The sequence below is a fragment of the Neofelis nebulosa genome, chromosome 3 (assembly GCF_028018385.1).
Source record: "Neofelis nebulosa isolate mNeoNeb1 chromosome 3, mNeoNeb1.pri, whole genome shotgun sequence".
Lineage (NCBI taxonomy): Eukaryota > Metazoa > Chordata > Mammalia > Carnivora > Felidae > Neofelis > Neofelis nebulosa.
Window position 1 is genome coordinate 112,791,378 of NC_080784.1, and position 21,132 is coordinate 112,812,509.

Genomic DNA, 21,132 nt, shown 5'->3' on the forward strand with positions numbered 1-21,132 from the left:
GTTTAATTCAATAAATAAGAATTGAATGCATACCATGAGCAAAGTAAGTACTGTGGGGTACACAAAATAAATCATCTGTACTCCCTGCCATTAAGCTATTTAATATTTAAGGAAGGATATGTACTCAAATCATATTAAAAAACTGCTGCCCTCTCCCTTACTAATTAAAATGACTTGCAATTTTATAACAGATTCATAGTTTCTTTTTGTTTTTCTGAGCACTACTTCTCAGCTCAGACAACTCTTCAGATTTCTAGACTTGTGTGCTCAACTGCATATTCAGCATTTCCATGTAGATATCTTATAGGAAACTCAAACTCAACATGTTCTGTACCAAACTCATAATCATCTGTCCTAAAATTGGCCCTCCTCCAGGGTCTCCTACCTCAGAGAATGGCACAACACAGAAGTGCAAGCAAGAAGCCTGCTGGTCATTCTAGATGTCTTCACCTCCTTTGTCCCGTTTGGTCTACTTTTGCTGGCTTATTTCCCTCTGAGTTTATGTTAGAACTCCTCAGGGACTTATGTGTAGGCCATCTTCTCATCTTATTCTACCATCTCTCCTGTTGAAGATTTCATGTACTCTAACGATTTTATTAATGCTTATATGGTTTTATATGATTCAGCTCTCACTTTTTAAATCACATCCTGGCCAAGAGAAAATTATTAGCAAAATACTTTTAATCTCTTCAGAAAAAAAAAATCCCTGTAGTTTTGATTTCTGCCCATTTTTAAATGGAGTCCCTGCCCCATCTTTATTTGCTTATTAGCCATTCGTTCAATAAGCTTATTAAACACACATATTCCAAGCCTTTGAGCCTCACAAAAACATCATTAGGTGGGTGTTGTTGGACTCTAGAGGTCAAGTGACTTTCCTAGAATCAGACAAGCAGCCAGGATTTGAAGGCAGGAGACTTCTGACTATAAATCTGAGCTCTTTCCAATAAATTGTGATGCAAACCTTAGTTCAAAAGAACTGAACCAGGCATTAAGAAGAAAGCAAATATGTTAAATAAATTCATTATAAGGTGTGATTATATGATACACCTTAGGAAATTTACTTTTTAAGAGATGAAATTTGTAAGTCCACAATTTACTTTTTCCTCTCTTCTTTCCACAAAGAATTTGAATTTACTTACAGTACAAACAAATGAAATAGTAATAAAAAATAGAGAACTGGAAGGTGGGATGGGTGAGAAAGAACTGAGAAACTAGACTGGGGAAATATATGTTACCACAATTACTAAACCCGAACCTCAAATTTGGCTCTACCTCCAAGGAAGTCAAAGCAAAAGAAGGGGCACAGTCAAGTAATTCTCACTTCCTTTAGGTCTCTGCTCAAATGTCAACTCAGTGAGCCTTTCCATGACCCCCTTATTTAAAACAATAACCCTCCTCCATGACCACACTCCCTACACCTTCCCTTTTATTTTTTCCATAGCACTTATAACCCAGTGATGTACTTGTTCATTTATTCATTCTCTCGCCTCCTACTACAATGCAAGATTAATGAAGAGAGCAATTTGAGGCTGTTTCGTTTGTTTGCGTCCTGGGTGCCTAGAGCATTGCCTAGAAAATAGTAGGAGCTCAATAAATTTTTTGAATGAATGAATAAAAAGCTATTGAGAAAGTATACGCTAGCCAGAAAAATCAGGAACAAATACTACAGAAAACTGTCTATAATACAATAACTATAATCAGTTGTTAAAGTAATTGCTTTTAATATGATACAAATGAATAAAGAAAATATCTTCGGTATATGGCCAGGTTGTTAAAGCAACTGAAGTCTTAAAACAGTATCTAAGTATAGGGTGTCCGAAGACAGATTTCCAAATAGTGAATCATTTAAACTCCAAAAGGAAAATATTATTATCCAGAAATGGCAGAATCATTTACCCTTTTAATTATATTACTATTAAATAGGGGCGCCTGGGTGGCGCAGTCGGTTGAGCGGCCGACTTCAGCCAGGTCACGATCTCGCGTCTGTGAGTTCGAGCCCCGCGTCGGGCTCTGTGCTGACAGCTCGGAGCCTGGAGCCTGTTTCCAATTCTGTGTCTCCCTCTCTCTCTGCCCCTCCCCTGTTCATGCTCTGTGTCTCTCTGTCCCAAAAATAAATAAAAAACATTGAAAAAAAAATTTATTACTATTAAATAGACTATGTATACATATTGAATAATGAAGAATAATGAAGAAGTTTGGTATTTAATTTTTTAATTTATTCTCCAGTGTTTTATACTGGGTAATTTTATTGATACAAGGATGGTCACACTACCTCTTAACTCTCTATGAAGAAATTACTTTGTTGTTTCTCTTCTTTAAATTTAAAACTTAAATTAATGTACTTCTACACTCCTGTGAAACTCTTAAGTTGACAAAGTTGTCTTTGAAACCAATAACCATTCAATAAGTGCTAGGATGATAGGAACAAGAGTTGGAATTTGTGTGCTAAATAAAAACTAGGCATAAATGTGAAAGCAGCAATCTTGTTCTCATCAAAATTTTTCAGTAGCTATCTTGGGGGACCTGAATGGCTCAGTTGGTTAAATGGCAGACTCTTGATTCAGCTCAGGTAATGATCTCTGGGTTTGAGAGATCAAGCCCTGTATTAGGCTCTACACTGACAGTGCACGGAGGCTGCTTGGGATTCTCTCTCTCCTTCTCTCTCTGCTCCTGCCCCATTCGTGCTCCCTCTCTCTCAGAATAAATAAATAAACTTAAAATTTTTTTTCAGTAGTTATCTTAGAATCTGGTAATTTTAGCTATATAACCCAACAGAAAGCACTTCAAATATAAATCAATCTTTGCTTTTCACATACATATAAATCAGGTATTTTCATATGTATATTGAATGTATATATACAGTATTACCATGGAAAAAGATTAGAATTAATATTTTCCAGCAGCACGAGACATTATAAAAGGAGAGACCAAATACTCTCACTATCCAAAAATTAATCTACTCTTTTAGAAATTACTTTCTTTATTACTATAGCGAAATTAAGAATAAACAAAAAAATTTATAGAAACTATGCATTGTTTAGACTATTGTTTAACCTTCATAGCTTTTGAGCTATTTTATATCTATAAATTACTGATAATCAAAAGCAATTAAAAATAATTTTTATCTATAGATACACAAATTAATTCTGTTCCTGTGGAGTTTTAATTGTCTTCCCTCCCCTGCCTACGGGAAAAAGGCAGTTTCATGTCCATTTGTAAGTTTATTTCAACATATCTTTTCCCCGTAAACATTTTCAATTCTTTGATTTCACCTGTGAATCAAACAGGGGAAACATTTGCTTGGGTCCCTCATTAATGATGAGTTAAGTAAAGTCCTTAACGTGATCACTTTATATTTAATGACCACTACATTTTACCTTTTTTTTTTTGAAAATTATCCTTTAACAATGCCATTATTGAAATGACTGATCTGAATTTTAATTTATGTTAGTTCTGGGTATTACCTTTTATCTTTTATATGTTGAGATCAAGAAAAATTAAAAATAAATTTGCAAATTTAGACTAATTACATTAAGTTAATACCAGTTAGTATTCTAATTTCCTGTGTTCATTAGCCTTTCACTTTCTTGATAGTGTGGTGGTCTTAAAATACAGCATATTAAGGAACATGATCTTTGCCTAAATTCTTACAAGTATTTTACCAGGATTCTTAGTTCAATGCATGATTAACACTACTAGTTTCTTTTCTGTTGATTCTGACAATAGAGTATGTTCTGTTATATATAAAGTCCTCTCTCTTTCGAAACGAAGTCTTGTCATAATTGCCCCTAGGAAGCCACATTACTTCAGCAAAGACATCAATTGAGTTTTTACCAGCAGCGTTGTTTTCGGTAGAAGTTTTTATAGACTCTATACTATACCTTAGGGATGTCAAAATAATTGAAGCATTTGCCATATAATGTGATCTCTGCTCTCATGTTTTTCTGTGAGCCAATGGGGTCGGGGAGTGGAAAGCAGCAGAGAATAAACACTTTAACAGACAAATTATTAACACAATTTCAAATAGTGAGAAGAGCTATAAGGAACATACAACAGAATAGTGGAATAGAGGAAGTTGGGTTGGGTCAGAGGTTCTTTGTACACGGCAAGCAGAGCTGGGATCTTGGAGAGGTAACAGGTTGATGACATAAGATCTGTCAAAGGAAGATTTGGGGCAAAGAGTCCAGGCAAAGGCCATGAGACAGAATTAAGGTGGCTATGATCTTGATCTTGACTTGTGATCCATGTTAGAAATGTATTTCATACCTTGACCCAGTACATATAAAGTTCTACAAAAGGACATGCATAGCATGTGTGATAAATTCTAACACTTTTAAAAATCTATCTTATCCTGTTCACAATCCACTGAATTGATTTCATGGCCCAACACTAGCTTGGTGGTTAAGAACTCAGGCTTTAAACATGGGTTTGAATCTCAAGTCTGCAACTTACTAGCTGTGATACTTTGAATATGTTACTTAACCTCCTTGTGCTAAGGTTTTTACATAAAGTGGGGGCAATAATAGTATGTACTAGTGAGGTTTGATACAAGATTTCCCTCCAGAAAGACTGAATCAATTTATACTTTTATTCTAAGGTCATATGTCATTTCTTTAAACCCACACCATTTACCTTTTTAATCTTTAGCAAGTTGGTTAGTGAAAAATAATTCCTAATAGTTTTAAATTGCATTTATTTTATTTCTAATGAGACAATACATTTTCCTGCTCCTTGGACATTACATATAATTGCAATTTTTATTTCCTACAAAATGTACACAAAATTACATTAAATACAAACATTTACTAACCATATAAAGCTTCACCTAACTGCAGCATTATATATTATAATTTATAACATGTTTTATGGTTAGATTTATAACTTATTTACCATTTCTAACTAACTGCAAAGTTATAGCATTTATTTACACTTATCTCCTACTAAATTACATAGAACCAATAAAGGAAAAAAAAACTTTTTGAGGAGATAAAAATCAATGAGAATATCAGCTAGATCTTCTTTGTTTTAAGTTGGTTTGATTTATTAAGGTATAATTTACATACAGTTCAATCCACCCTTTTTAATGTACAGTACTATAAATTGTTTTTTAAAATTATTATTGAAGTATAATTGACACACATATTAGTTTCAGGTTTACTATCGGGTAGTTCTTGAATTAGTCTATTAAATTATTATAAACTGAAAAGTACTAAAATTTGTATTCATTTTCATTTTAACAAACGGAATCCAATATTTTATTTTATTACTTACTTTATTAAGTTTTTAAATTTTAGTTCCAGTATAGTTAACACTCAGTGTTATATTAATTTCCAGAGTACAATATAGTGATTTAACACATCCGTACATTACTCAGTGCTTATCGTGATAAGTGTACTCTTTAATCCCGATCACCTATGTCACCCATCCGCCACCCACCTGTGGTAACCATCAGTTTGTTCTCTATAGTCAAGAGTTAGGGTCCAATATGTTAAATCATAGTTGCAAACATACCCAAATGAAACCATCAAGTATTCAAAAAGATAACACACAATTTCAGCCAAAGTTATCAAACATATTTAAAAAGTTACTTAAGGCTGGCTCAGTAAGTCAGTAGAGCATGTGACTCTTGATCTCAGGATGGTGAATTTGAGCCCCTCCTTGGGGTAAGAAATTACTTAAAAAAAAGTTGCCTATTGTGAGGAAGAGAATGGTTACATAAAGAAAAAAATTAAGAAGAATAGGGCTGTGCATGAACATGAGATAGTATTAGGCCATGAAGTAAAGAAAATGATTAATTCAAGCTGCAGGGTAAAAATTTCTATGTTTTGTGCTTTTCTTAAAATCTACGTATTTTTTAAGTTATGAACTACCTAGTGACAATGAATACCTTGTATGTACAGGGCGGTATGCTAGATGTTACCACAAGATAGAATAGCTTGTCTATTGAAAGTAGCCAAAATCAAACATCTTTCCTTAAAAATGATTTTCCTTTTTAATTCTCAACTGCAGAAGTGACAATAGGTTCTGTTACATGTTATTACTTCTGAGCACCATGGAATCAGGAATTCTGAACTCAATCAGACTGATGAAATCTGCTGGTCATGGGAAACAGATGTAAGTTCCCTGCCTCTTTGGATGGTCTGCATATGTTCAAGCAAAATTTTGAGCAAGAAGATAAAACAACAAAAATCATTTTTTTCAGATTAGTTGAAAAAGAGAATTAAAAAAAATCTCAGAGATGTTAGAAAATATTATATCAAAGAGAATATAGTAAAATCCACAAATAGAAATTTAATTTCCTTAACACTTTGTCTAGATACTAAGTATTAATAATAATTTTATTATTACTGTATATAATTTTATTATTTATTTTACATATATTATACAATATGATATAAATTTTATTAATCAATTTTAATATAATTTTATGTAATAATTTCACTTTCCATAAAGTTCAAAGCATTTGCACTGTGTTTTCTTGTTGTTCAGAACTCTGATAAGCTATAGTTGATGCTGTAAGAAAACAGCAAGAACAAAGAAAGCCAATCATTTCGTCCTCCTTTGCCAAGATAAAGTGTAGCTGCCCATGAAGTTAGATGGAGAAAAAACGCTGGATATGGGGAAAAAAAAATAGATCAGAAGATGGAAAATGTCTTTTGCATCACGTTAACTAGAAAGTCAGTTTCACTGCTGGAATGAAACTACTCTTTGCTTGTCTTATTTATCATTTCCCTTAAACACACAAACACACACACCCCATCACACACACAATATACTTACTGAACTAAAATATGACCAATAGGGACTCCTAAGGTTTTTGAAGGCTGCTACAGAAAGATAAGATTGCAATTCCAGAGAAGGCAGAAAAGGAAGATAGTGTCCTAAGGCTTAAAGAAGGTGGGAATAAAGATAAAGAGTTTCTACTTAGGCCTCTCAGGACAAGGTTAATGTCATAGAACTTCTAGTTTTTCCCTTTATTCTTGCTTTACCACTTCTATTGAATAGGAAATTGAGAATAACTTGAATAGAGGAAGGTGGATACTCTTTTTCCCAGGAAGGACCAATGAGTCACAATAGGAAAAAAAAAAAGTCAACTGAAGAGCTATACCAAAAGCAATGTAATTTAGGTTGGCGGGTTATTTATTTTTAGAGAAATTAAACAGTTAATTTATTTGATTTTTAGATTAGTAACTCTTAATACTTTATTCAATATCTAAGTAATATTTATTATGTAAACCTGAATATTATATATACTAAAAATATAGTTTTATGATGTGGTTTGGTGAGAGGAATAAGAAGGGAACCAGAGAAAAATGAGAGGAAAGGTGGGGATAAAATAGAGAGCTAATATTCACTGAGGGTCTATTACATGCTAGGTATTTTGTAAACAAAATGTTACCAAATCCTCATAAGAACTTCAAGAAGTGGGTGGCATTATATCTGTTACAATGAGGAAATTGTCTCTGAGGGACTAAGGGATGATAAGGCTAGTAAAATAGTAAAGTTAGAATTCACAGTTAGAACTGTCCTACTCCACAACCTTTTTCATTGTTCCATAACGCTGAGCTTCTACAGAGGAGAGGAGGTAGTAGAGAGATGTACAGAGAAAAAGAGAAAGTGGCTGAGATGGCTAGAGATGTATAAGAGACAATAGGAGAATGAGACACTCAATATGGACAGACAGAAAGGAGATGAGTGGTAGGAAAGGGTCAGAGAAAGGATGTGAAAAAGAGAGAGCAAAATGGAGAAAGTTGTTTAAGAGAAGTTGTTGGAAAAAGAGATAAGAAATAATCAGGGGCCACCTGTTTGGCATGCAGGCTTCAATATTTGGAATATCTCTTAGCAGAGTAATTATTCTTGACAACTGAAACTACTATAACCCTAAAACAGTTTAAGAGGGGTTTCTCACCTTTGGCACTGCTGACGTTTGGGTCACATAATGTTTTGTTGTAAGTGGCTGTTCTGTGCATTATAGGATGTTTAGCAGCATCCCTGGACTATTTCAATCAGAAATAGTAGTAGCCCTCTAGTCTTAACAATGAAAAATGTCTACAGACATTGCCAAATGTCCTCTACAAGCAAAACTGCTCCAGTTAAAAACTACTGATTTAGAGGTTTCACTCTGAATAATGATAAAAAATGAACAAAAGATGCCTACCATATGCAAAATTATTCCCTGAGTTACTCTAGTGACTGGATGTCCTTGGAAACAAGATTAGGTTAAGTTTATGGCTGAATTCACTAAACTCATAAACACTTACTATAGTTCTTGCTTGAAAACTGCTTTTAAAAGTGTGAAAGGGAACAGCTCTTGCTACTCAAAGCATGATCCCTTCACCAATGATGTCAGCATCATCTGGGGGCTTATTAGGAAGCACGTCAGGCCTCACCCCAGATTTACTCTATCAGAACCTGTATTTTCATGAGAGGCATAGCTATGTCCATGGCTTTTCTTGATGGTGATTCCTGACTCGTGGCCCTGTCAATCTTGGGAGAACATCATTCAGTTTCTTCAATCCTTCTCCCCAGCGTCACCCCCACCCAGTTGACAGAACCACTTTCTAGGACACACCATTCAGTGAGACATGGTGGTGAACTCTGGCTCTAAATATTCATGACTGAGGGATTCTTGCACAACACAAAGTTAGGGTGGGCCACGGGGGTGCAGCCACTCTGTAGCGGATCTGCTGCCTCACCGAGTGCCTCACCCCAGAGCTGCACTGGGGTCCATAATTGCTTTCCTTTTCCCCAGATGCCCCTCCAGCTTCTCCAACTCCTCGCCCAGATGTGTGAGTTTAGTCACTTGAGAAAAGGCCCTAGCTCTAGCAGGTCACCCACACTGGCAAGGTTGGACACAGTGAAAGCCAAGGTTCCAGTTTTCCTGGAGTTTCAGTGCACGCTTATGGGTCCAGACTGCTCCCGCTTCTCCCCATTATTTATATCCATCTTTTCTTCCTTACTGCCTGCCCAGTGGACTTCAAGCTCATATTCAGACATGATTCAAAAGACTTACAGACTGCTTAACCAGTTCCCACAATTGCTTAAGACCAAATTCCTCTGTTAAATAAATAAGACACATATAAAGAAATAATTTAAAGTGTGAAAAGAAGTAGGTATGAACAAATATCTAGTTTGAACTCCACAGTGTAAGGGAGAGGAGCAGATTTATCAGAGACTGTTCTCCCACTGTGTGGGAAGCCTCTTTGCATATAAGAAAAAACACTAGCTTGAGAATTGGAGACCTGGGTACTGGTCTTCTCCAGTACTAGTTAGTTGTGGGACCTATTACAAATGACTGGTTTGGGGGACAACTGTTGTCTTCTCACACCTCACCAAGAGTTCAAATATACCCTTCTAGGGAATAGTTAAATAACTTTCTTACATATATCTATTACTGTTACTCTGCTGAAGGGCAAATATGGTGAATACTATAGACTGACTTGCTTATCCTCTATTCCCTTGCCACTCAAACTGTGGCATGTGGACATAGCATCAGCATCACTTGGGTGCTTGTTAGACATGCATAATCTTAGGCCTCACCCAGAGCAAAGAAATCACAATCTGCATTCAACAAGAGATGATCTGAATACACATTAAAACTGAGGAGTAACTTCCTCCTAGGGTGACTTTCTAAATGCAGAGGCTAGAAAAATTGAAAACAACATTTCTTAGATTTCTTTTCAGTGTGGGTTCCAGTTGAAAATTAGGTCCCAAAGCTAACATTTACATGGTTATTATGTGCTAAGGACTGCTTTAAGCACTTTCCACACATTATTAACTCATGTAATCCTCCCAACAATCCTATAAGATTGATACAACTATTATTCCTTTTATACAGATGAAGAAACTGAAGCCTGGAGAGGATAATTAACTTGCCTAAAGCTATAGTTAGTAAGTGGCAAAGTTAGGATTCAAACCCAGGTATTCTGGGTCTAGAATCTGTCCTGTTGGCCATAGTTTTAATAGATCAAAGAGAAAGCATAAGGCTTCTTTCTGCTGAAGTTTTTTTTTTTTTTTTTAACAGATAGTCCTGTAGCACAAACTCTGGCAAGTACTTAAGTGCTTTTATAAAGATTTCTTCATTTATTCACCTACATATCTATGAACCAGTATTGATCTGAAAGTTCTAGGCATCACAAAGGCAAGAAATCGAAATGAAACATTACTATTTGAAAGGAAGCAAAATCAACCTTATCTATAGACTGGATGATTATATACCTAGAAGATGCAAAAGAATGAAGTCTAAGAGATACTAGTATTTATTAGCATTAGAATTAATAAAATAATTTAGGAAAGTAGCTAATTAAAAACTAAATATATATAACCAGTAGCTAGAAACCAGCAGCAAAAGAATGATTTGTGGGAAAAAAATCCCATTCACAATACCAACAAAAATATAAGTTTAATATAGATTTTAGTATTTATAACTACTATATAGGATTATAAAGCCCGGGAGAAATTGGAATATTCAATGACTGGGAGAAAAAACAGATTAGCTCCATACCTCACAGAACACATAAAGTTATTCTAAACAGAATAAGCACATAGAAATAGAAAAATAAAATCATTGATACACACATACACACATGAAAATATTGGTGGATATTTAACTGATTGTAGGATTAGAAAGAATGTTCTAAACAGATATAGACATGTATATATTATGTGTGTGTGTGTGTATGTGTGATTGGTGTGTATGAAATTACCAAAATAAATTCCTTTAGCTAATAAAAATTTAAAGCATTTCGAAATCAAAAAAATCATAAACAAAATTATAAAGTAAATTGTAAACAGAGAAAATATTTTTCATCAATGTGAAATAAGAGATTAATACCTTATAATAGGGTCAAAAAAGTTCAAAGAACATGATTAAAAAGAAATAAAACTGCTCAATAAATATATGAAAGGTTTAGTAAACCTCTCTAGCAAGATCTTACAACATAAGATAATTTTGGCCTACTGACTTGGCAAAGATTAATCCATAAATTATACCATTCATTACAGGCATGGATGGTTTCCAATCAGTGCTCTCACACATCAATACTGGAAGTGTACATTGGTGTGACCTTTCTTGAATGCAACCTTTTAGAATGTTACAAGAAGCTTCAAAGAGTTTGACTCATTGACCTACTTCTTCCATTTCTAGGAATCTATTGCACGTTAGAATGTTGAAGATTTACAAGCAAAGATTTTCATTGCAGCATTTTTATAGAAGAAAGTTTAAAACAACTTAAAAGCACAGTAGTAGAGAAGTGGACTCTTAGACAACCCTAAAAATAGTTTTTACAAATAATTTTTGATAACATGGGAAAATTACACAGCATGCTAAATTGTTGAAACAAGAAAGCAAATTCAATTACACTAAAACATGCTAAAAAATATATGTGTGTATATATACGAGTATGGTAATATGTGAGAGACAAAGAGAGAGATAAATGTACTAATACCAAATGTTTGAGATATATTTTTTTTAGTGTTTGATATTTTTTAACAAAATGTTACTCGGACTGGGATGTTAAATGTTTTTGTCTTCTTCCTTAGATTTTTTTTATATTCCTACATTTCCCAGAGTACATTACTTTCACAATCATAAAGAAAGATCTTAGAGCTAAAGATAATGTTTCTAAAGTCAGTTGGAGGATAATGGGATCTCTGTGCTCTAGGAGGTAAGCAGGGCCATCTTAGGTTATTCAGGTTGTGAACTGCCACATCTGAAAGCAGATGCTATTCACGCTGTAAGCATCTAATAAAAGGACTGGAGATGTTTAGCCTTTCAGCTATGCAGCAGATCAGAGACTCTCTTATAAAAAGCCACCTGACGTTCACAGTCATTAACATACTTGAATCATCTTTCATGCACAGAATGAACACACGTGGGATAGTTACACCATGTCCCTTTAACCCCTTGGGCATTTTGCCTCTCTCCCTTGCTTATCTCTTAGATGCCTGACTCCTACTTCAAGCTCAACACAGTTGCTTCATCTAAGGGACTCGTTTTATTCTTTCCAGTGGAGGCCTCCTTTGTTAATCATCCTACCTGGAGAGACTCAGGCCAGAAGGACAGAGGAAACTTAGTTTCCTCTCAGGTAAAGCGGCATTTAAGGACAAATAGTAAAAAAAAAAAAAAAATGCTGTGACAATATCTTAGTTATTAGGAAAATATCTATATTAATACCAGTATTTCAGTATTACATGTAATAATGCCAAGATATAGATAACATTCTGAGGTGGTATCACAGGATGAGCCAAAGATAGGATTTGTATGGTCAAAGCTGCTACAAGAGCCTTCCAACTGAGGGAAGGGCATGAGCCTTTCAGCCAGAAGTGGAAAGAAAAATCAGTGAAGGAAAGGATGCATGTGGAGGAACCTTTAGCCTGGGGAATAGCTAATGGAAGAAATCTGCTTCATCAAATTATCAAGTAAGGGCAAAACTCTGTGAGGAAAACAGAGACAGGAAGGAATTTCATACAAAAAAATTAGGGACTGAAAAAACTCACTGAAAGAGCTGAAAGAGCAAAAGTCAGGCGCCTTCTGGAGGTATTGTGTTCAAGAGCACACACACCACCACGGCCTTGATCCAGATAGAAAGGCGCCTCCATGGTGACTGCTGCCGCCACAGCCACTGATGCTGCCAATTGTCTGTCCCTCAACAGCCATAAGACTAGGACTGTGGAACACCAAGTGAGTGTGCTAAGCAGAAAAGACACCAGGAAGGTGGCCTCTGCCTCATTTCCAGCTAATTAGTTTTGGTTTTGTTTCTGTTCATATCATTGTTTCTGTGGAAAAATTCATTTTCAATTCCAAAATACTAGTTCACAAACCAAATTTTCAAAAAATTCTGTTTGTAATTTGGAGTCCATGTGCCCTGAAAATAGCAAACACATACCATCCCTTAAAGAAAAACTAAATGAAACAACTTCTTAGGATATGTTTTATAGTCACAGAAATCATTTATCTCTCCCTCAAGTTTTTTTTTTAAGGTTATTTATTTTTGAGAGAAAGAGAGACAAAACGTGAGCAGGGGAGGGGCAGAGAGAGAGGGAGACACAGAATCTGAATCAGGCTCCAGACTCTGAGCTGTCAGCACAGAGCCCGATGTGGGACTCGAACTCATGGACCACAAGATCATGACCTGAGCCGAAATCAAGAGTCAGATGCTTAACAGATTGAGCCACCAGGTGCCCCATCCCTCAGGTATTTTTATATTGGTGGTTACCATCACTGAAAGGGAATGCATAAAAATTTAAATTTCATTGGCAGGACTTGAGAAAAAAAAAGAAAAGAAAACAAGCTTGGCAATCATATTATCAATAAATGATTTATCACAAAAGCTTGCTTCTTACACCAATGGGTTGTGTTGCCCCAATTTTTCATTCATTTTTGGTGTCTTGATAAGAAATTGTTTTTTTGGGTGCTGATATAGGGGTAAGTGCATATCTCAAGTGTAATTTTCAATTACTAGGTATGTAGGCTTAGAGTACATAAATATATCATCTAATAAAATATAATATTTCCAGGGGCACCTGGGTGGCTCAGTCAGTTAAGCATTCAACTTCGGCTCAGGTCATGATCTCACGGTTTGTGGGTTCAAACCCCATGTAGGGCTCTTGTGCTGACAGCTCAGAGCTTCGAGTCTGCTTCGGATTCTTTGTCTCCTGCTCTGTCTCTTCCCTGCTCACACTCTGTCTCTCTCACTCTCTCAAAAATAAATAAACATTAAAAATGATAGTAATATTTTCAAACATTTCAAAGGAGTACAGGAAAGCAAATTTCCATGACAGGCAATAACAGAAGCAGGTATGCAAAGTGGTAAGATACATGTTTTCTAGGCTACATGTTTCATTTTTTTGTTTGTTTGTTTCATCCTTTTTCTTTGTACCATAAGCAATTTTGGTAAGACCAGAGATACTGATGACGTGAAATCCACAGAAGTGTAAATGAAGTAATGTTTGACACGCTGCCTTATAATCATTTGAAAATTTACTTCGAGAACCTCAGTCAAATGTACCTGCCTTAGCACCACCACCAATGGAGTTCCTGTTGCTGTTTTCTTCACTTTTCCAGATGAACTAAAGCAAGAGGAAACCAAACCCGTTAGCTACTGAGTCATGGTACAGTTAGAGGGGGGCATTAGGAAGGGAATCAGGAAGATCTCCTAGCGACCAATTATTTGCTTCAGTCACCATACCATCTCTTATATTGCCATTAGGATGAAAACTGCACTTCCACATGGTGAGCAAGACTAACGCCAAGGCATATTTTGTATGTGCCACACATTGGTACTTCTGTTTTCTTTATTTTTAAATATTTTCAGTGTTTATTTATTTTTGAGAGAGACAGAGCGTGAGTGGGGCAGGGGCAGAGAGAGAGGGAGACACAGAATCTGAAGCAGGCTCCAGGCTCTGAGCTGTCAGCACAGAGCCCACGCGGGGCTCAAACTCACAGACTGTGAGATTGTGACCTGAACCGAAGTCCCACGCTTAACTGACTGAGCCACCCAGGCGCCCCGGTATTTCTGTTTTCTAAATGCAATGCTGAAATACTAGAAGTTATACTTTATCTATTAATGCATTTGGTGTTGACACTGGAGTTTGTGAAATGTGACAAAAAGGACAGATGGAGAATAACAACAAGAGGGGACAGGTATCAACGGACTGTCCCAACAGTAAATAGGCTGTAGTAAAGGCAAATAATCATCTGAATTCCTGCTCCTTAACGTGATTCCGCAGGTTGGCTTATCTCAGTTATTTTTGAAGGTCTAATTACTGTCTTTGCTGGTGAAAAGCTATCCTCCATATAATTCAGCTTCTTTGATTAAATTTCTTGCCTAATCTTGAAGACATCTGATATGCTGTAATGCCTATTATCACACTTCATTTAATGAGAACAAATTCAGAGAGTTTCAAAAATTGCCCAACTTCTCCTTTCCCTTATGAAAGCTGGCCTCTTAGTACTTCTTTCCCTTTGGTACGAACTGAAAGCAGTTTTCTTGCTTTTTCACTTTTAGCATGAAGTTTAGATCTCATCTGTGTTCATGTGAAGAACCTGCTCTTGGAGAGTCCCCGTCAAGATAGCTATTGTAATACTCGCTCCTACACATGCCGTGAGACACTGATTGCACATCTAGAGGAATACACCCACACCTTTCAGAGGCGCTAGGTGTGTGTTCAGAAATGCCAAGATGGAGGGCAGGAAGGGACCAGCTGTCCCCTACAGCACAGCACGGGGGTATGGACTTGAAGTTGAAAAAAAAAGTGTTTACATGTAGGGCTTTGGGATTAGTGACCGTTATGGAGGGTACTTCCCCAGAGCCCTGGGCGCCAGCCTGAGCCTCCTCTGCCCGACAGCTGGGGAAGGGCCGCGCTGACCCCGGCAGGCACGCGATCCCAGGGCACCGGCCACACCGCTGGCGCACGACCCCGCTGTCCGGCCCCGAGCGCGCCGTCTAACCTCTCCTCGGGGAAGCTCTCCCGAACGCCGCGGCCACCAGCGCCCCGCGCCGAGCAGAGCACAGGCGCCGCCCGCCCGCCCACTTCCCTCCGCCGCCGGGTGGGGCTCGGGAAACCGGCCGGGCCGCGCCGCCCCTCCCCACTCACCTGCTCACGCTCCGCCAGCGGCCGCTGCCCGCGCCGCCGCGGGCTCGCCCCGGGCTCCCTCTCCGTCCCCGCCGCCTGCCGCTCCGCCAGTGCGTCCCCGTTCTCGTCGCGTTCCCCGCCGCTGCCGCTGCCAAGCAGCTCCCCGGCCGAGCACATCCCGTAGCCAACTCCCGCCGCCGGGACGGCCGCCGGAGGGGCCAAGCGTGAAACGCCAGGCAGCGGCCGTCAGACGAGGGCCGCCCTGAGATCCGCCGCGCGGCCACAGACAGGAGCCTCCCGAGCGCGCCCCGCCGGCCAGGGTGCCAGAAGTACCAGCCCAGCCGGGCCTCTCCTGTCACCGGCTCGCTCCGCCCCGGCCCCGGCCCCGGGGGCGGAGCGCACCCGGGGGAGGGGCCACGGCGGGGGGCGGAGCCAGCGGGGGCGCGCGCGCGCGCGTGTGTGCGACCTAAGACGGGATGTGTGCGTGTTGGCGCGCGTTTGTAAGACTGTGTGTGTGTGTGTGTGTGTGTGTGTGACTATGTACATTAGCAGACTATGTATGTGTGTGAGATTGTGTCAGATGAGAGTCTGTGTGTGTATGAGATTGTGTGTGTGAGACTGTTAGAGGGTGTGAGAGTGATTATGTACTACATAACAGAGAAATTGGAAGAGATTGTGTGTGACAGGGTGTGTATGTGTGTGTGAAAGTGTTAGGAAAGGAGCGTGTGAGAGAGAAACTGTGTGTATGTAAGAGACTGCGAAGGAGAGAGCACGTGTGCGTTGGGGTGTGTGTGTAACACACAGTCACGCTCCAGTGGGGTACCTCTGTTCTTGCCTGGCCCTGGGGCTGTGCCTGGCTGTGCTGCTGCATGCCTGTCCCGAGTAGCGGTGCATCCTGTGCAAGTAATACACACTTCTCTGTCTCTTTTGTTCCTTTTGGCTTGCGTCTTGTGTCTCTCTGAAGGTCGGCGTCTTTGTCTCTATTAAGCGTTTCTCTGGTGTGTGTTGGTTGTTGGGAGTCTTGGGAGCATTTGGTAGTGTATCTGCCTTTGTGTATATTTCTAGAAATGGGCAAGAATATGTCTGTCTCTTTTAGTGGATGGTAAGGGGGATACAACTAATTTATAAATCTTTTCCTTACTACCTGTGATATTGTGATTTATAATAAATATACAGTTGACCCTGGAAGGACGCAGGGGTTAGGGACACTGACCTGCACAAAAATTCATGTATAACTTTTGACTCCTCCAAAACTTAATTACTAATAGCCTCGTGTTGACTGGAAGCCAACACAAATAGTTGATTAGCATATTTTGTACATTATACATATTATATGCTGTATCCTTACAATAAAGTACACTAGAGAAAAGAATATGTTACTAAGAAAATCATAGGGAAGAGAAAATACCTGATAGTACCATAAAGAATCCACAGATAAGTAGACCTGCACAGTTCAAACCTGTGTCATTCAAGGGTCAACCATGTATTTGGTTTTCATCCCAATCTGGTCACAAAGCGCCTAAAACCTTGGAATTTCCTAAGTGGGGAAAGCAGTAACGTGTCTTTTGTTATGCTAATGAGAAAACTTTTGGAAAGCTCCTAGTTAAGTGTGGGTGGGGGGCTAGTTGCCAGGATAATAGACCTGGTAATTAGAGGCTTAGAACTTTTAGTCCCACCCCCTGAACTGGAGGAGGGTAGAGAGGTGTTGGAAGTTGAATCAATCAATGATGGTCAATGATTTAATCTATCATGTCTAGATAGAAGCCTCCATGGAAGCCCAAAAGGACAGAGGTTCCAAGAGGTTGTGAGCTTGTACAGATTTCGATTTGCAAGGTGAGTGGTTCGCACAGAGAACATGGAAGCTCAGTGCCCTTTCTGATACATCTTGCCCTATTTACCTCTACATCTGGCTGTCCATCTGTGTCCTTTATAGTACCCTTTACATTATCCTTTATAATAAGCTAGTAAAAGTTTGTCTGTGTTCTGTGAACTGTTCCAGCAAATTACCCGAAGCGAGGATGGGGTCATGGAAACCTCCAGTTTGGAGCCAGCTGGTCAGAAGCGCAGGTAACAACCTGGACTTGCAGTTGGCAACAAAAGGAGGGCAGTCTGTGGCACTGAGTTCTTAAGGTGTGAGCTCTGTGATCTTATCTTCAGGTAGATAGTGTCAGAACTGAGTTAATTGCTTGGTGGTGTTAGAAAACACATATTAAACTACCTTACCCATTTTGTTGAAGGGAAATTGATGAGCATTTAAAAACAAACTTTATATCTTTTATCTGTTCTTTGAGAAAATGATAGACTATTGTATAGATAAAATATCAGGCTATTTGTCAATGGAAAATGAATATGTCTATGTATGGAGAAGAATAAGAGTTATTTGGGATCTTCTATTAAAATGTCTTCAGGCCCAGAGAGGGAATTAAAATAGAAACTTAAAAGGCTTAAAAACTTACTTCCTGTTTTTGGGGATCAGGACTATAGAAACTAGAAAATATGCCTTTGGATATCACAAATTACAAAGAAAATGAATTTGGTTTATTTCTTTTCTTAAAAGCCTTCAAAAACCCAGAAGAAAGTATTTAATATTATATATATAATCAGAAACAAATGTCACCATGGGAAGCCAAAAACATTCCTGATGGGCCTCATTGCTTTTCTCTAATGACAACATTTTCATTCTTGAAATTTTGCTTTGGCTTTTAGTAGTGTTTCTTAAAGAAAGTGGCCTTATGTATTTTTTATGAAAAGCTTTATGATTATATACAGGGGCACAGAGAGCATCAACCTTTTATTGCCAACTCTTTGGAGCTTAAAGCACATGTTGAGGTTCTCCCTGTTTCTGTTTGTGTCTGATAATGTGATAAGTCAAGCAGCTATGCACTTTTCAGTCAGGCTACAGAATGAACAGAAATTCCTTAAATGCATGAGGACTCAGAAGGCACTGCATATGTATAGCAGAGCAGTAAAAAGAGTAATATAGAGCTTAGTTTTGTTCAACTTGAGGGTCAAGTCTTACACAAGTCCTTTAGTCTAGAATATACTATCTGGCCTTTCAGAGATTCAGGCTTCTTGGAGAATTATATTCAGTCATTTAACAAGTATTTATTGAAAACCACTAGGCATTCGGCCCTAGATTGAGATCCCTACTCTTAAGAAGCTTCCATTTTATTCTCTTTCAAATTCTAGTCTGCTTATCTGGCAAAAGCCAAGAACTTCCACCAGAGGCTGGTCAGAATCTTCTCATTCTTGCCCATAACTGATGTTACAACGTTTTCTTAGTGTTGTCTACCTTTCATTTAGTGAATGAGTTTCCCTTTGACCTGTGAATCTTCTGTTCATAGAGACTTCGGTCTTTCCTGGAGATTTAGGGAATCACCTCTTTAAAAAAAAGTCTTATAGTAGCATTTTGTGAAAAAGACATTATTTAGGTTATATCACATATAACACACTTTGATCTATACTTTGATCATATTGGGGAGGGCTACTTTCACTGGGCTGCAAAATAAGGATAATATACATATAAAGCTATTATTGCCAGTTTCCCATGGCAAATATATTTGCTATTACCTAGACAACTATGACATGTTGGTTTCAAATTGTGTGTACTTTAGTTGTGATTTTGTTATTGTATTTATCTTGTGTTTTCCTGGGAAATAATAAGTGGCAAGAAATTGATGCCTGTCTAAGGAGTAGCCTATGTAGTACAAATGTGTCTTGTGCAGTTGCTGTGGGAACAAGGACTTTTAATCTGTCACTTTCACACCTTTAATGTCTTATTTTTAATGTTCTTCCACTCTTTTTGGATGTCTTTCCAGAAAGGAAAATTAACAAATCGGAGTGATCTGCACTCATTCAGCAATATAATCTTAGAAAAACAAGTGCAGTTATTTGTGAAAACTTCATTTTTAATTTGTTTTTCACATTACTGTGATGTTAATTTATGTTTCCTGTGTTCTAATTTTTGCTTATTATATGATTTTTTATGTGCTTTTTTGTTTAGCAGAGCCTTCAGTAAGGGGAATTATTTTTGAGATGTTTGGAATCTTACCCAAAATCCCAGGCAAAAGTATGGTTTCTGGATTGATATATATGAATTCATTAAAAAAAATTTAATGTTTGTTTATTTTTGAGAGGGTGCGGAGGGAGAGAGAGAGAGGGAGACACAGAATAAGAAGCAGCCTCCAGGCTCCGAGCTGTCAGCACAGAGCCTGACACGGGGCTCGAACCCAGGAACCATGAGATCGTGACCTGAGCTGAAGTCAGATGCTTAACTGACTGAGCCACCCAGGTGCACTGATATATGTGAATTTAAAGGAAAAGGAACTTATTTGAGAATGCTCACTGTCTTTAGCATTCTTTCAATTTCAGGAAGCTACATCGGAGAGATGTTGAAGCAATACTTGCTCAATGCTCTCTAGCATTCCCAGAGTCCACTGTGAGTCAGAGGAGGAGAAATTTGTCCTTCTTCTTGGAATTAATTTTTAAGCTTTCTGTTGTTAAAGAACAAAATTCAACCAAGTAGATTTTAAGGATCTTATTGGCTTTTTTCAGCGATTTATGAATTGAGCAGCATCCAGCATAGTAGTTAGAAAAGAGTTCCAAAGAATTATTCAATTCAAGAGAGTTCTATAGACCAAAGTGAGCAGGAGCAAGAAAGTTATACTGGGCATTTGCTGACTGGAGCAAAGGGAAGTTTGGAGCTGGGCTAGGTAACTTGTGTTGTGCAGACAAGTGCTGACTGGTTGATCTAGGCCTTCGTTTCCTGGGAGAGGCAAGCATAGAAATTTAGTTAAGGTTTGGTTTGCTAATGTGGGCCTTAGTATGAGTGGACTCCAACTAGGGTCTAATTTGGTTACCTTAACACTGTTTTATTCTCTTCTGGTGTGACTTTGCATTTATATGCACTGCTGACTGAGTTCTTTCCCTACAGTAGGAATGGAGATTAAGAGTTGTGTTTTGTTTAAAAGAAAAAAAAATTGAGAAGGCTATCCTAATTCACTAGTGGGGGGGGGGGAAAGGAAATGTAAATAATTATACAGTACCACTTAATATATGTTAGCAATTTTTAAAACATTGAATTGAACCTAATATGGACAATGACTTAGGGGAGCAATTAAACTCAGCTATTGCCAGTAGCACTGCAGACTGATAACATTTTTTTGGCAGTACATATTCAGCACCATAAAAATATCCATACCCTTTGGCCCACTAACTCCAGATCTAGGAAATAGTTCAAAAGGGGAAAAGCCTGTGTATATAAACAGGTTCACAGTAGAACTATAGTGAGGAGTTCAAAGAAGCCTAAATGCCCTGCAGTAGGAAAATGGCCGAGTAAATATGATACACCAACGCAATTGTATGTATAAGGTGTTAAAATGGTAACAATGAAGATTATTTATCAGCGTAGTAAACATATTTAATATAATGCTAAGAGAAAAAGTACAGCTTAATAGTAGCGGAGCCACTCAGTAAGCACCCCCTTGCTCGTGCATGCACTCTTGCTCTCAAAAATAAATGAGTAAACTTAAAAAAAAATAATCATTTTCAAAGATT

General features: G+C 38.0%; 1 protein-coding gene across 2 annotated transcripts in view; it reads right to left on the minus strand.

Annotated features, from left to right (window-relative positions):
- FAM241A (family with sequence similarity 241 member A) overlaps positions 1 to 15,950 on the minus strand; it is a 47,547-nt gene extending 31,597 nt beyond the window's left edge. For both annotated transcript variants that reach the window (XR_009259383.1, XM_058721644.1), the window contains exon 1: positions 15,598 to 15,950. Coding sequence is in view for 1 of the 2 variants with exons in the window: in XM_058721644.1 (XP_058577627.1) it covers positions 15,598 to 15,753 (156 nt within the window). In the remaining variant the exon portion in view is untranslated. The remainder of the gene's footprint in view (positions 1 to 15,597) is intronic.
- Between the last annotated feature and the right edge of the window lie 5,182 nt (positions 15,951 to 21,132).